The 15,731-nt window shown below is 42.7% G+C and overlaps 1 protein-coding gene and 1 pseudogene across 1 annotated transcript; both read left to right on the forward strand.

The window, feature by feature from the left end:
- LOC132620471 (G-type lectin S-receptor-like serine/threonine-protein kinase At4g27290) lies at positions 1–5,027 on the forward strand (annotated as a pseudogene).
- LOC132617650 (G-type lectin S-receptor-like serine/threonine-protein kinase At1g11410) lies at positions 3,027–9,971 on the forward strand. Its single transcript, XM_060332700.1, has 10 exons — positions 3,027–3,076; positions 3,912–4,037; positions 4,135–4,285; positions 4,376–4,459; positions 4,723–4,778; positions 4,893–4,924; positions 6,037–6,096; positions 6,928–7,041; positions 8,446–8,798; positions 9,951–9,971. The coding sequence occupies exons 1-10, from the start codon at positions 3,027–3,029 to the stop codon at positions 9,969–9,971; spliced, it is 1,047 nt and encodes a 348-aa protein (XP_060188683.1).
- The last annotated feature ends 5,760 nt before the right edge of the window (positions 9,972–15,731 follow it).

Here is a 15,731-nt window from a genome sequence, read left to right on the forward strand (position 1 = left end):
TATGCAAAATCCAGCTTAGGCACTGACCACCAGATGTCTAAAGCAAAAAAAGAAGTGGTTTTTGACACCATGTTGTTCATTAACTGTCACAAAAATCAGACCGCTAGCTTCCTAAAGCCTTTGGCTGTACGAGCATGGATCATTCATAAGATGCTTCAATAATTTATTCATCATGCTATTTCTGCTTCCATGGTTATAATATTCAACCACTCAAAGCTTATCCATTAAAATGGGCTATAACAGAGAATTCACCTTCATGATTGAATTAACATTCTCCCGACTTGAGACCACAGTGAGTTCGCATAGGACTCAGGTCAAGTACCTCCAGTGTTCTTCATTGAAGTAGGAACTCACGACAAGCACTTTGACTTAAGAGAAAAAGAAAACACAACATCAATTGGATCTTGAAGCATGAAGGCATTACTGAGGGAAGCTGGTTTTTACATATTCATGATCTTGTTCTTAAATTCCATCCACCACACTTTTGGTGCTATGTATAGTACAATAACAACGACCCAGTTTCTCAAAGACGGAGACTATATTGTTTCACATGGTGGAAGCTTTGAATTGGGCTTCTTCAGTCCAGGTAATTCTAAGCTTCGTTTTGTGGGTATGTGGTACAAGAACATATCTGTCAGAACAGTGGTGTGGGTTGCCAACAGAGAAGCTCCTCTGACAAATGGAACAGGGGTCTTGAAAATAATCAAGCTAGGATTTCTTGTTCTTCTCAATGGCACTGACAGCGTTGTATGGTCAACTAATACCTCTACATCTGTGCAGAATCCCATTTCGCAGTTGCTGGATTCAGGGAATCTTGTTGTGAAACAAGCTGGTGATGTGAGTTTCCCCTGGCAGAGCTTTGATCACCCAACTGATACACTATTACTAGGAATGAAGATGGGTTGGAACTTTGAAACTGGCAGAGAGGTGTACTTGTCATCATGGAAGAACGAGGACGGTCCAGCTCCCGGGGATTTGACATATCACTGTGATCCTTCTGGTTATCCACAGAACATCCTGAAGAAGGCCTCAGATGTTGTGTATCGCTCTGGACCGTGGAATGGTCTTTGTTTTAGTGGGGCAATAAGCTCAAGAGACAGTCCTTTCTATACATTTGGTACTCTCAAGTAAGACAGAGGTGTACTTTGGATATAACCTCACATCTTCAGTTATCACAAGGTTGATACTAAATCCGAACGGTGCATTACAGCGCTGGACTTGGGTTGACCATATACATGACTGGATCCCTTACCTCTCAATACCCACAGATAACTGTGATGTTTACAAACTGTGTGGCGCATACGGTAGCTGCAACAGTCAAATTCTCCTGTATGTGGATGCTTAGACAAATTTGTGCCTAAACATAATGAAGATTGGCAGAAAGCAGACTGGTCAGGTGGCTGTGTTCGGAGGACTCAACTAAACCGCCTTCAAGGAGATGTATTTTTAAAGTATCCACATATCAAGTTGCCCGACACACAGTTTTTCTGGTCCAATGTGACTATGACACTAGAAGAATGCAAGAATATATGCTTTAGAAATTGCTCTTGGATAGCTTACTCGAATCTTGACATACGCAATGGAGGAAGTGGATGCTTATTGTGGTTCGATGATCTACTTGACATCCGACAGCTATCCAAAGAAGGGCAAGATATCTATATAAGAACAACTACCTCTGAAATAGGTAAGTTTGTTGCTGAGACACACTTATCAACCATTTGTGATTGATTACTTGGATGTAAGAACCTAAATTTATGGTTGCTGGCACATTGGATAAGGCAGACCTAACCTTAAATTGAACTGTGCCCATGCTTGTAAGCATCTATGCTATTAACTGCAAACTCTTGCCTTCTGTGTATATATAACTAGGAGCCAGAAAATTAAGTAGAAAAGAAAGCTACTACTATAAAGTGAAGTTGGTTTAAACACATAAGCTGAATCAACGACAACAACAACATACCCAGTGTAGTCCCACAAGTGGGGTCTGGGGAGGGTAGGATGTACGCAGACCTTACCTCTAACTTTGTGGGGCAGAGAGGCTGTTTCTGATACACCCTCGGCTGAATCCATAAGCGTAATGATTAGTCACATATCAGATACTTTTTTGGAACTAATTAATAGGCACCTATTTTTCTCCAGAACAAGTTGGTTGCATCAGTCAAGCTAAAATTATTAACAAAATTAAAGAGGTTTTAGTTTGAATGATTTCATTTAGAACTTAAAAATGACTCACAACACCTCAAATGCTTGCAGAACCTCTAATACTCAATAACGCAAATAAAAAATACAGTACTTCAATAGTTTGAAGAACCTCTATAGCTCGACATCATATCAACTCCTTCACAAGATTGAGAGGTAGAAAGGGAGTAAAATTTATTAATTATCTTTGTTGGACTGGACACTTGCAGATAGTCTGCAGAAATCAGATGGAAAGAGGGGGACAATACTCTTCTGGATTCTGCCACTCTCAGTTGGTGTGATTCTGATAATCCTTAGCTTGGTGATTTGCCACAGAAGAAGGAATAAAGCTTTAAAGCTCAAAAAGAAAGGTAAGCTGGACACAAGTCACTTTTTTTACCTGACCCCTGAGAGAAATAGAGGAAGAGTGAAGAACTGTCTTATTGGTCTGGTTTTTGCAGCTTAAACATAATTCACTCAATTTCCTTTTGGCAGGAAATGGGGATACAGCGGCAATCTCAAGATGGATTACAATAGCGGTAGTTGCACTGAAGAATTTGAGATACCGCTGTTTGACTTATCCACCATAACTAAGGCTACCAATAACTTTTCAATTAATAGAAAGATTGGAGAGGGGGGCTTTGGTCCTGTTTACAAGGTAACAACACTCGTGTCATGGGAAGTTTTGTATGAGAAAAACACCAATTTATCACCCAAAGAATAGAGCACAAGCTTCCTGGTCCTCCAGAGTAAAGCCTGCCTCTTTAGTTTCAGTATACAAGCTGTGTGATAAACACTGATAGATAAAGCTTAACCTTGTAAAACCAAATGAGACTTATAGGGTAACAATGGGTAGAAGTGTGGGCTTGAGGGATATGGCCTTTTGGTGCACGAACCTGTAGGTATTGAAAGCATATTTAACCTCAACTATTAGGCAAAATGCAATGAATTCAGGATATGCTCGATCTTTTTACCTAAACTAAACTTTACTGATTCTCCTATAATTTCTAAATTCCTTTTTATTTGGAAGCATAACTTACTTTGTATTTTCTACTTTCAAGTTAGATAATTTAAAATATTTAACCTGCAGACATTGTGATGTTTAGGGAATACTTGAACACGGACAGGAAGTAGCTATCAAGCGGCTGTCTAAAACTTCGAAGCAAGGAGAGGATTAGTTAAAGAATGAAGTGGTATGTATTTCCAAACTTCAGCATAGAAATCTTGTGAAGATTCTTGGATGCTGCACTGAAGGGGAAGAAAAAATGTTGATCTATGAGTTCTTGCCAAACAAAAGTCTTGATTCATTCATATTTGGTACAAATTCCCAAACTGATATTGCGGAAACTGATTTTTATTGTACTTTACTGAAAAGATGCTTATAGGATCACTTCCATAATCTTCTACCAATTTTGAACCCCTATAAAGCATGAAAAAGCATCTAAGGAGGGAACTAATAGCTCAGCATTATTAGAGCCTAATAATAATGTATATGACTACATAGTAGCCAAATTGATGTGGTTTTTCCAACAAGGGAATGGACTGATTTATTTTGATGTTTTACAACTACTTTCTATTTATAGCTTATTAATGTTTTAATGACATAACAAAATTTTAGCAGGTGACAAATAAAGTAGTGCATTAAACTGGCCTAAGCTCTTTCTCATCATCAATGGGATTGCTCGTGGACTTGTGTATCTGCATCAAGATTCTCAATTGAGGATAATTCACAGAGACCTGAAAGATAATAACATCTTGCTAGACAGTGACATGAATCCAAAGATATCAGACTTCGGTATAGCAAGAAGTTATGAAGAGGTGGAGGATGAAGCCATGACAAACCGAGTTATGGGAACATAGTAAGAACCTTCTACTGGGTAGTTGGAAATGCTTGAGATAGTTAAGGTATGTTTTCCAGCTTTAGTAACTCTATTTTTTTGTGTACATTTTCTGCAGTGGGTACCTCTCACCAGAATATGCGTTGTACGGGCTATACTCAGTAAAATCAGATGTCTTTAGTTTTGGTACCTTAGTATTGGAAATTGTGAGTGGGAAAAGCAACAGAAGATTCTGTCCTCCAGGCCATAACCTTGATTTACGTGGACATGTAAGGTCTTTATGTATTTTACCATTGGTGTTAGCAACTAACAAGAATCTTCAAAGGCTAGTCAGGCTAATAAGCTTGTAAAATCTACAGGCATGGGAACTCTACAAAGAAGGAAGTTCAATAGAACTACTTGATAAACGCCTAGGTGATTCGTGTTCTACACCTCATGAAGTGGTATGATCAATCTGTATTGGTCTATTATGTGTCCAACAACGTCCAGATGATAGTCCAAGTATGTCTTCAGTAGTTCTAATGTTAAACAATGAAGGCCCGCTACCTCAGGCTAAACAACCAGCTTTTTACACAGAAGGAAATGCACAAGATGTTGAATAATTTTCCAGCCAATTTGCACATACTACAACGGATGAAATCCCGTCAGAATATAGATGACAGGCAGAGAACTCTGGTTCGCTTGTTTGAAACAAATGCTTTTGTAGCATAATGTGGCTAAGCTTCCATTGTTAAATATTAGAGTTAACCCTTCTTCTCAAATGTATATTTGACATTTTATCCCACACATAACATCTCTTTTTTTTTTTTTTTTTGTTGGGGTAAACATTAAACTACTGAGCTCTTTATATTAGGGAATATGCTGAACTTTGAGCAGGATCTGTATGTTAATGGCTGCATTAGAGATAGGTAAATCTATTGCTCGATTTATCATCATACTAGGCAGTCCTGGAGTGGAAATTATACATTATTAGTATCTTAAAGATATATTCTACTAAGCTATTAGCATTGTATCTGCTTTTTAGTACTATCAAGGAATCTGAAATTTCACTACGATTTATGGTATCATACGAATATGCCAAATTCAGTCTTCTCACTCATTCTAAGATGAGACAAAGCTCCAACAAATAGAAAAATTGCCCCAGAACTATGAAAATGGAACAATTTTGCCTTACCTCAATAGTTGAGATCACCTGTACCCTAATTAATCTACATATTGCCCTAAAAGACTAACAGTCAGCTATTTGACATTAATTAGTCTCTAATTTACAGGGTTCAACACCTGATGATGCCATGCAGCAGAAATAAAATTTATTACTAATAATCTGTATTTGGCTACAATGTAGGAAATCACCTTCTTAACTAATACCAACATACTTCTCTAATAAATGTCATAGTAAGATATGATTATTTTATATTTTGTTTAAGTAATCAAATTAATTTCTTAATACAAACCCTAAAATTGAAGTCTCTTAGTGAAGTGCTGATTCTAGTATTTCTGTAAATAACAAAATAATTCTAACTATGGAACACTTAACCAATCAATGTGTAGGGATCTAGTAGCTCAGTTAGTTGGCTACCTGAACTTTCACTTTTTTAGTGAGGGTTCGAATCCCCACGTTGTAATCCCCTTCACTATTTCCCCTTTCCATACCCCACTATGTAATTTTTTTAAAAAAAATCAATGTTATTTGAATAAAACACATTGATTATGAATACAATGTAGGCTAATGAATCATAATCTGAGAGGTCCATATTTTTTATTTGATTTAGGCTTTGACTAAAATATTTGTCATTTATAAACAATTCTAATTAGATGTAACATCCCAACTCCCAAGTTGGGACCACTCTCAGTTTTGGGTACAATTGCACTTAACAGTTATAGCATTGGCTCTTAGTAGATGAAAAAGAATAATCATTGAAAAGGAATACACTATGATGAAAAAGAAAGGAATGCACTATTATTATTATATTATTATTTGAATAGATAACTACTTTTTGACTAGTCTTTCTTTTTTCAGTGGAGATAGTGCAAAATCCAAATGTGGAGTCTAAACAGTTCAGGTCAGTCTCAAGGAAAGGTGAGGAGGAAGGGAGTTCCGTATTTTTTTTATCTGTTGGACACGTGTTTGGCTGACAGAAACATTTTCAAATAATATCTTCCTGTTTGATTGGAGAGTGAGAGGCATTTTTTCCCAAAAGAATATTTATTTAAGCAAATCAGATAGTATTTTGAGTAACTTTTAAAGTATTAAAAATTGATTGTAATGTATAATTGCTTGCTTTTCGTTCTCACTTTCGCATTTGAAAAATTAGGATATGAGTGATGAAAATATGAAACACATGTTCCATGTTTACGTATTTCTCAATTTCTAAACAGAGGGTAAGTTAGCCTTTAGTCCATGTGAACCATCCTAATCAGATATCAACCTGTGAGTACATCAACTTGAAATCATCAACTTCATGCCTTACTGTATATTGCATTTACATGGATACAACTCAGAAAGAGCTCTATATGGTCAGAACATCCATCTATGGCTGTTATTAAGTTCAATTATACATAGAAAGAAGCACTCAAAACCAAAGAACACAAATACATAATACCCAAATCAGTCAAGCTTAGGCGTGTTCAAATAGGACTCGGGTCAAGTGTCATCACTATGCTGCATTGATGCATGAAATGATCAAAGGACTCGAAAGGCAGACTTGTTAACACTTTGACATAAAGAAAAGACAACGCAAAATCTATGGATTGTTTCTTTCGCCTCTTTCGCCGTCAAAGTGCCGACTTGGCTTTGGGGTGGGTTCTCCGTGGACCGAGTTGAAACTCCCTCTATCCATTGAATCTCGAAGAATGAAGGAATTACTAAGAAAGAGTTTTCACTTATTCTTGCTTCTGTGTTCATATTCAGTCCAACGATGCTTTGGCGCTACAGATACCATAACTACAACCCATTTTCTGAAAGATGGTGATACCAATATTACTTCACCTGATGGAACCTTCGAAATAGGGTTCTTCAGTCCAGGTAAATCTAAAAATCGCTACGTGGGTATGTGGTACATTCCTTCTTTCCTATTTCCAAGATGTTCGAATTCACTTCCCACCGAGCTTGTGTCTCCGGCTAAGTTCGAGCCCACGGCTTCGGATATTATACCGGCTAAGTTCGAGCCCACGGCTTCGGACACCTTCAACAAAGATCTTGAGGCCGAAAAGCCTTCCTCCATTTCAGACAGGGGATTCGACGTGAGGCGGTATCCCTCATCTATTACCGAGGAGAGGCTTGACATAGTCCGGGCCGACTGCGGGTGGGACACCCGTCTAGTTCGGGTTTTTGCCCCCGGGCCAGACGAATCTGTTACCGACCATCGTGAAGGGTTTCTGTACGTTTATACATACCCCTTCACGCTCAAACTCGACCCCCCGGTGGACCCGGTCATTCTCGACATGTGCCGGGTTTATGGCGTTACATTGGCCCAGATCGGCCCAAACGTTTGGAGGGTCGTAGCATGTCTCCGGATGTTGGCCAACAATGCCGGGAAGGGGTTCACGCTGGCCCACCTGATACGCTTATATTCCCCGAGGCTGTTTCGGGGCGGTGTAATGAAGCTGTCCAAACGCAGTCGGAATCCGTTCTTCTAAAAAATGGATGAAGACATAGACCGGGGATGGTTGGAGTGATACGTCCGGGTGAAGGCCGAGGACATTATTCCAGCCGAACACATGCCCTTTCCGGAGAAGTGGAATAACAAGCGTAAGTCCGAAGCCTCGAATAACTGTTTTAGCATTGCTTCGTCAAGTTTCGATTCCGCTTTCTCACTGTTTCTTCCTTACTTTTGTCAGCCAATGGGTATGTTCCTCCGGTCATCCGGGATCTGAGTGACTGGGTTACCGTACTCCTCGGCCAACATCCATATGACGACCGGACATGGGCCCACCTATCACGTGGCCGATGGGTCGCCCAGAATCACGATAGCCTTTTACTTCTATTCTGCTACTTTCTCCTTTATTCGTTCCACCTTCGACCTTAGCTAACATTTTATTTTTTCAGGTCTGCCTAAGGGCTCGGTAGCCCCCAGATCGGAGTCGGGGACCGCTCCCCCGGCACCGGCGTCCGAGTTTGACACAACGGGTTCTTCCCGTGTTCTCACCGTTGCTGCAAAAAGAAAGCGGCCCTCTGAAAAGGGGCACACGCCAAAAAGGAAGAAAGCAAGAAGCGTCGCTCGGTCTTGAAGGGAAGAGACGGAGTCCGACATCATCGTCCGGAGAGTCGGCTCTGTTCCCTCCGTGGCTCCAATACCGGAAGAGGCGATCTCCGTTCCACCCCTTCCTTCCATCGGCGAAGGTCTCTTAGTTCCTGCTCCACATTCAGGTGCGGAAGAAATACTTTCCCCGGCTCCTCTTCGGTTGATTGACTTTGTCGACATTTCAGGTGAAACTTCTTCGGAAGACACTCCCCTGCAAAGTAAAAGGGGGTCCGGGGAAGCGGCTGCTGTTGGAGCCGATCAAAGAACCGTCCCAATGCCGGAGAGCAAGGCCCCCGTAGGCCCTCATCCGCCTCCCGAGCATAAGCCTGCTAAAACTGCAGAGCCCCCGGCCCTGGCCGAACACATTGGGGATGCTCCAAGCTCATCTACCCCGGCTCCGCGGGTCGATAATTTCGATGATATGTTCTCGAGCACTCCCCCTGCTACCGGCGAAGCTTCGGGCTTTGGTCATATCCCTATTCCTCGGGCCATGAGGCCAGCTAACAGGATCTCCGAGTCTGGTGCCAGGGATAGCTTGGTGGATATTTTCTCGGCTCCGAGCGTGGAGCCGAGGCGAACCAGGTCGGCCGTAGTCACCGTTCCTGAGGACTGCAGTTTTCTGTCGCGTCCGGTGGGCGTAGCGAGCTACTTGCGACCCCTTGTCTCTTATTCGGACAGGCGCAAAATGACCGGGCTCACTTGGCAGTGCCTCATTAATGATGGTATGCATGCGGGCAACCGGGTAAGATTCTTAGCCACTCTTGTATAATTCATATGAGGATTTTATCCTTACTTTGCCTAAGTTTTCTAACTTGTTTTACCTGGAGAGTGTGGTGCTGGTCAATGAAGCCTTCATCCGTGCTCAACACGAGATAGATGATCTTCGAGGGCAACTGGACGCCCAGGGTCGAGAAACGGAGAAATACCAGCATCTTCTTCGGGAGAAAGAGGAAGAGTTGAACCGGGCGGCCGTGCTGGCCAATCTCCGTCCCGAGCTTGACGCGGCTAAGGACGAAAATCGTCGTTTGAAGAGTGAACTGGCTGCTATGACCGATTATAACCGGAGCCTTGAGGCTGACAAGATCGGCCTTAGCCAGGATAAAGCCCAGTTTTCCTTGAGGCTAGATGAGCTCGAGGCCACGGTTTCCCAACTCCGGGGGGAACTGGACTCGGTGAAGGCTGATGCTACGGGCTTGGCCGAGAGGAACCGGCAGTTAGAGTCCGAGGTTGTTTTATCCAACGAGCGTATGAGGGTGCTCGATGAAAAAGCCGAGGAGCGGTCTCGGATATGTGATGGCCTAAGAGCCGAGTTCGAGGAGGCGGTTATTGCCAACGACGACCTTAAGGCCGAGCTAGAGGCAGCCACCGGTAGGATAAGTGTCCTTGAGGAGAACCGGGCTGCTCTGGAAGTAAGACTGGCCAAGGCTGAGGCCGACTTGGAAGAGACCTGGAGAAGTGTATGAGAAGTGGAAGTCTCGGCGGATCACCCTCGAGCAAGCCGAGCACGGCCTCTCGGATCTTCCGGCCCTGATACTTGAGGCCAAGAGGATGGAAGAGGAAGCCAATCGTGCTCTCGGGTCCGAGTCACACGACTCTGAGCGAACCGAGTCCGAGCGCTTATCTTCCTCCAGTCATGCCGGATAGCATAGGGCTTGTGCTTCGTCTTTTGTTTTTGTTTTTGCCTTTGTAGGATTTTGATTTTTTGATGTAAAGAGCATCCTTTGTATATATAAAGAATGTCTTTTTCTTGTTTCTTCGTTTTGAATGCTCGCTATTGTTTTTGCTATAATTGTTGGTCCGTTCTAGGACAAGTCGACTCGTAGTCGTTAATTCATCGTGCCCGTAGGTCTTATCTGACATTTTGGAGCCGGTAGCTTATCAAATTTTGGCTTGGATCATTGTGATCTCGTTGCCTTTGTCGAATTTCGACCACGGTACCCGGCGTAGGGTATGCGAATGAGGCAGTATCGAAATACGGCGGTTATCAACCGGGCAAAGTATATTTAACAGAAAGTTGTTATCCCAACTTTTGATAACTTTGTGTTTGCAAAATGTTTGTACATATGAGAATTTTAACTCTTTCTTCCTTAGCCGTAGCAAATGTAAAATTGGACACGATTCATTATGATCGTTTGGTCCTTACATCGAAGGCTATGGCCGGTGGCCGAGCCTTAGTTTTTTCCGTAGCAAATGCAAAATGGGACACGATTCATTATGATCGTTTGGTCCTTACATCGAAGGCTATGGCCGGTAGCCGGGCCTTAGTTTTGCCGTAGCAAATGTTGAGCTTCTCCGTCTGCTTTAATCGGGGTCATCTTCGGTGTGGGCATAGTGCTCCCCTAGCACTTATCCGAGTTCCGAGGTCGGGTGAGCGTTATTATGTACCCAATCGGAGGATGCGACACTGGGTATCCGGATACTTGCCCTTCATATTTGTTAAGTAACACGTTGTACTTGTTGCCTCATTAAAAACCTTGTCGGAAAACCCATTTTGGGACAAAATCGTACCAAGGAAAAGAGTGTAACACGTGTTTTCAGGTCTAGATTCTAATTTTGTCCCGCTCTCGACTTCCTGCAAAAGAGAAAAGTTAATAAGAGAATATGGAGAGACCATACCTTAGCAGTAGTATCTCTTTAGGTGGGCCACATTCCAGTTATTACGTAGACGCTGCCCGTCCATGGACTCCAATTGGTACGATCCTTTGCCGTCACACCGATTACCTTGTACGGGCCTTCCCAGTTCGCACCCAACTTTCCCTCGTTGGGGTTCTTGGTATGCAAGGTAACTTTTCGAAGTACTAAATCCCCGACTTGGAAATGCCGAAAGTTGGCTCTTCGGTTGTAGTATCTTTCCATCCTCTGTTTTTGGGTCGCTATGCGGACCGACGCGCTTTCGCGTAGTTCATCTGCGAGGTCGAGCTTCACGGCCATGGCCTCCTCGTTTGATTCCTTGGTGGTATACCTGAAATGGAGGGTCGGTTCGCCAACTTCCACGGGGATAAGGGCTTCGGCCCCGTAAACCAATGAGAACGGGGTTTCCCCCGTGCTCGATTTGAATGTGGTTCTGTAAGCCCACAATACCTCCGGCAATATCTCCCTCCAATGGTGCTTCGATGCTTCAAGTCTTTTCCTTAGATTTTGAATTATCGTTTTGTTCGTGGATTCTACCTGTCCGTTTGCACATGGGTGATATGGGGTTGACACGATTTTCTTGATCTTCAACCCCTCGAGGAAATTATTGACCTTGCCACCCACGAACTGAGGACCATTATCACAAGTTATCTCGGAGGGGATGCCGAAACGGCAGATGATGTGATCCCATATGAAGTCGATGACTTCCTTCTCTCTTATCTTTTCGAAGGCCTGCGCTTCAACCCATTTAGAAAAGTAGTCAGTCATAAACAAAATGAAACGGGCCTTACCTGGTGCCCAAGGTAACGGGCCCACAATGTCCATTCCCCACTTCATGAAAGGCCAAGGTGAGATCACTGAATGCAGCAACTCCCCAGGCTGGTGAATCATTGGAGCATGCTTTTGACACCCGTCACATTTTCAGACAAAACTTTTCCTGTCCTCATCCATACGGTTCCAGTAATAACCGGCCCTGATAATTTTTCGAACTAGAGCTTCTGCACCGGAGTGGTTGCCGCAGGTTCCCTCGTGTACCTCTCTCATCACGTATTCCGTTTCACCGGGGCCCAAATACAGTTCGGGTCATTTGGGAGCTTACCATCACGCAAGTAGTCGATGTACTTATTGTGCCAATCCCAGGTTAAGCCCATTGTGTATATTTTGGCGTGCCCGGTTTCTATGACCGTGTTTGATAAGTGCACCGTTGCCCCGAGGTTGATTTCCTCCCCCTCGACCGAGGATCCCAAATTTGCTAATGCATCGGCTTCGCTGTTCTGCTCCCTCGGTATGTGCTGCATGGTCCATTCTTTAAATTGATGAAGTACCACTTGGGTTTTTTCGAGGTACCTCCGTATCCGTTCGTCTTACCTCGAATACACCGTTCACCCGGTTTGCGACCAAAAGCGAGTCGCACTTTGCCTCGATTACTACGGCTCCCATGCTTCGAGCGAATTCCAAACCTGCAATCATAGCCTCATACTCGGCTTCATTGTTAGTCAATTTACCAGTTCTAACGGATTGTCGAATGACATCCCCGGCCGGGGTCCTAAGGACAATCCCTAGCCCAGAACCTCTGAGGTTCGAGGCCCCGTCCGTGTGTAGAGACCAAATGCCCGCGGTCTTTCCCGAGGTCAGCAAAAGTTTCTTTTCGACCTCGGGGACCATAGCCGGGGTAAAGTCTACCACAAAATTGGCCAAGATTTGGGATTTAATGGTCGTTTGAGGTTTATACTCGATATCGTAACCGCTAATTTCTACAGCCTATTTTGTTAATCTACCTGACAACTCCGGTTTATGCATGATGTTTTTCAAAGGGTAAGTGGTTACTACACTTATGGGGTGGCATTGAAAATAAGGTTTGAGATTTCTGGAAGCGCTTACCAGTGCTAATGCCAACTTTTTCAAGTGGGGGTAACGGGTCTCCGCATACCCTAAAGTTCTACTTACATAATAGATAGGGAATTGCGTACCAGATTCTTCTCGGACCAAAACGCCACTTACCGCCATTTCGGAGACAGCTAGGTAGAGGAAAAGTGGCTCATCGGCCTTTGGTGTGTGCAGCAACGGGGGGCTACACAAGTACCTCTTCAACTCTCGTAGGGCTTCTTGGCACTCCGGTGTCCAAACGAAGTCGTTCTTCTTCCGGAGCAAAGAGAAGAAACGATGACTCTTGTCTGAGGACCTCGATATGAAGAGATTCAGCGCCGCTATCCTCCCGGTGAGCTTCTGTACCCCCTTTATGTTGTTCACAACCTCGATGTCCTCGATGGCCTTGATCTTGTCCGGGTTGATTTCAATTCCCCGGTTTGACACCATGAACCCCAGAAATTTACCAGACCTTACGCCGAAGGCACATTTCTCCGGGTTGTGTTTCATGTTGTATCTGCGGAGTGTTGACACCCAATTTTGTCCCGCCTCTCCTCGAAATACCCATTTTTTCGCTTCCAATATTTTCAGAAAAATTCAAAAAATATATATCTATTTTTTACTATAATTATTAGCCTCTTATCGATATTGGCACTTCATTATTCTATTACAGTTACTATTATTATTATTATTATTATTATTATTATTATTATTATTATTATTATTATTACTACTACTACTATTATTATTATTATTATTATTATTATTATTATTATTTATTACTATTATAATTCACAATTTTTATCATTTTCGGCATCTTACCAGCTCACGCACACGCATCGCATTTATCTTTGCATAATTAAATAATAGTATTATTTTACTGCGGATTTTCGAAATATTATTGCACGGCTATTACAACGCCATTTTTATCTGAGCATTAAGGATCGTGTATTTCGTATTGAGCAATATTTTAACACAAGTTTATTTAAACAGGTCTTTTATTTAGAAGCCAAACTATTTCGTGCACTCAGTCCGTATTTTTGATTTATCGGATCCCAAATCAAAGCCCACTCAACTCATGAATATTTCTTGACCAGCCTATATTTTTGTCCCAAAATTCTAGATCAGTCAATGTTTTAATTCACTAGCCCATTCTTTTAATACTACCCGGTCTAAAAATCGACCCGGTCCACAAATGGACCGGGTCTGACCCATTTTCCATTCAAAATAAGGGGAAACCCTTTTTAGGGTTTCCCTTTCATTTTTTCGTTCCACGCCGCACCCCCACCTTCCCTTCTCTCTTCCTGCTCCGCCTCCTTCCCTCCTCTCATCGCCACCCCTTTTCTGCCGCGCCGCCGCCTCCGTCTCTCCCCCTACACCACTGCTATCCCATCTTCCCCTGATCCCCACGTTACCCCCACTGCTTTTCTTTCATCGTCACCCCATACCTCTGACATCCCACTCCCTTCGCTTCCCCTCACGCTCTCGGACATCGCTGTCCCCCCACCTCTGACGCCTCCATGCCCTGATCTGACACCACCCGTGACCTCTGCCAACCCCCACTCCGCCTTGTCCCCCCCCCCCCCCCCCCCCCACGTGATCTCACCTGCCATCTCCACCATACGCTGTCACCCCACGCGTCTGACATCCTGTTCCCCACGCACCTCTGCCGCCTCCACCATACGATGTTTCTCACGCCTCTGACGCTCCACGCACCTCTGTCACCCCATCTCCACCTGTTCCTCGCGCTCCTCCTTCTCTCTTCCTTCAAACAAAGAGAAAAATCTATAAAGAGCTGGCGAGTGGTAGAAACAGGGATCTTTTTTTGGTCACGAAAAATTCCATTAAAACAAAGTTGAAGATATTCTCGAAAACATCAGTCTTTAATCGCATGAATTCCCCTTTTGAATACTAGCTTTAATTCTCTAAATATCGACTCAGGCATCAAATTCATTTCTATTTTGCCATTGTTATTTGTCGAACCCGAGCGCGCGGAAATTCGGATTTAGTGTTATTCGAGCGTAGATTGGAGATTCAAAACCCACTTCGCTGCACCCGAAGCAGGTGATTCTCCCTTTCCCCTTCGCACCTTCTTAGTTTACTTTAGGCTTGATTGGTATCTGTGATTCCTGGTTTGCACGTGTAACTGTTTCTCCTTTTATCTGATTTTTTTTGCATTTATTTTGTCCAGCATGTGTGCCAGTTAGCCTTATATATTCATTTCAGTTATGCCTTTAATATATGTCTGTTGATAGCCATGCCTCTTCGATTCAGTCTTATGTTAGCCTTAGCCTAGTTTCTTAGTATAAGTTGGTCTAGTTAATCTGTGTGTAGGTAAATGTTGTTGGTTGTTGAAAATATATACAAGTCTTATCCATGTTTAAAGAGTACTTGACTGATTGGAGCATGTTTTTGGACTACTATAAGCTATGATTGATCTATCTATAAGATTTGAAGGCATAGTCATACTTGCTTAGACTACATTTGTGCATATAAATACATGTAATAGATCTGTTACTCCCTTCTTATGTCTCGGACATGTCCATTATTCGAATTGGGGTTAATATTGGCCTGTTTAGACTAGAATGTGTAGTTGGATATAAATTTCTTGTTGTAAGTCTGCTTAGATCAACCATACCTTTATTTGCTTGCCTTCGAATGGTTCTAGCCTCAATAATCAGTCCTCTAAGCTGAATCATCATGTTAGTTATAGCACTTAAATCCCTGTTTCATGTTTAGTTAGTATTGTGCTCAGCATTAGTGTTTAATTTCCTTTTCTTGTTTGGTTAGTCATACCTTGTTGGCTGTGGTATTTGATGTTTGTTTAGTTTAGTGTCATCATGTTATTTATGGTATTTAAGTTCTTGCTTCCTGTTTAAATTTAGCTACCATCGTATCTTGTTTTCCTTTCCTGGTTTAGTTCAATTCAATCCTGTTATTTATAGTAGTTGACCTTATACTTCCTGTTTGATTA

Source organism: Lycium barbarum, chromosome 11 (assembly GCF_019175385.1).
Source record: "Lycium barbarum isolate Lr01 chromosome 11, ASM1917538v2, whole genome shotgun sequence".
In the NCBI taxonomy this organism is placed as follows: Eukaryota; Viridiplantae; Streptophyta; class Magnoliopsida; order Solanales; family Solanaceae; genus Lycium; species Lycium barbarum.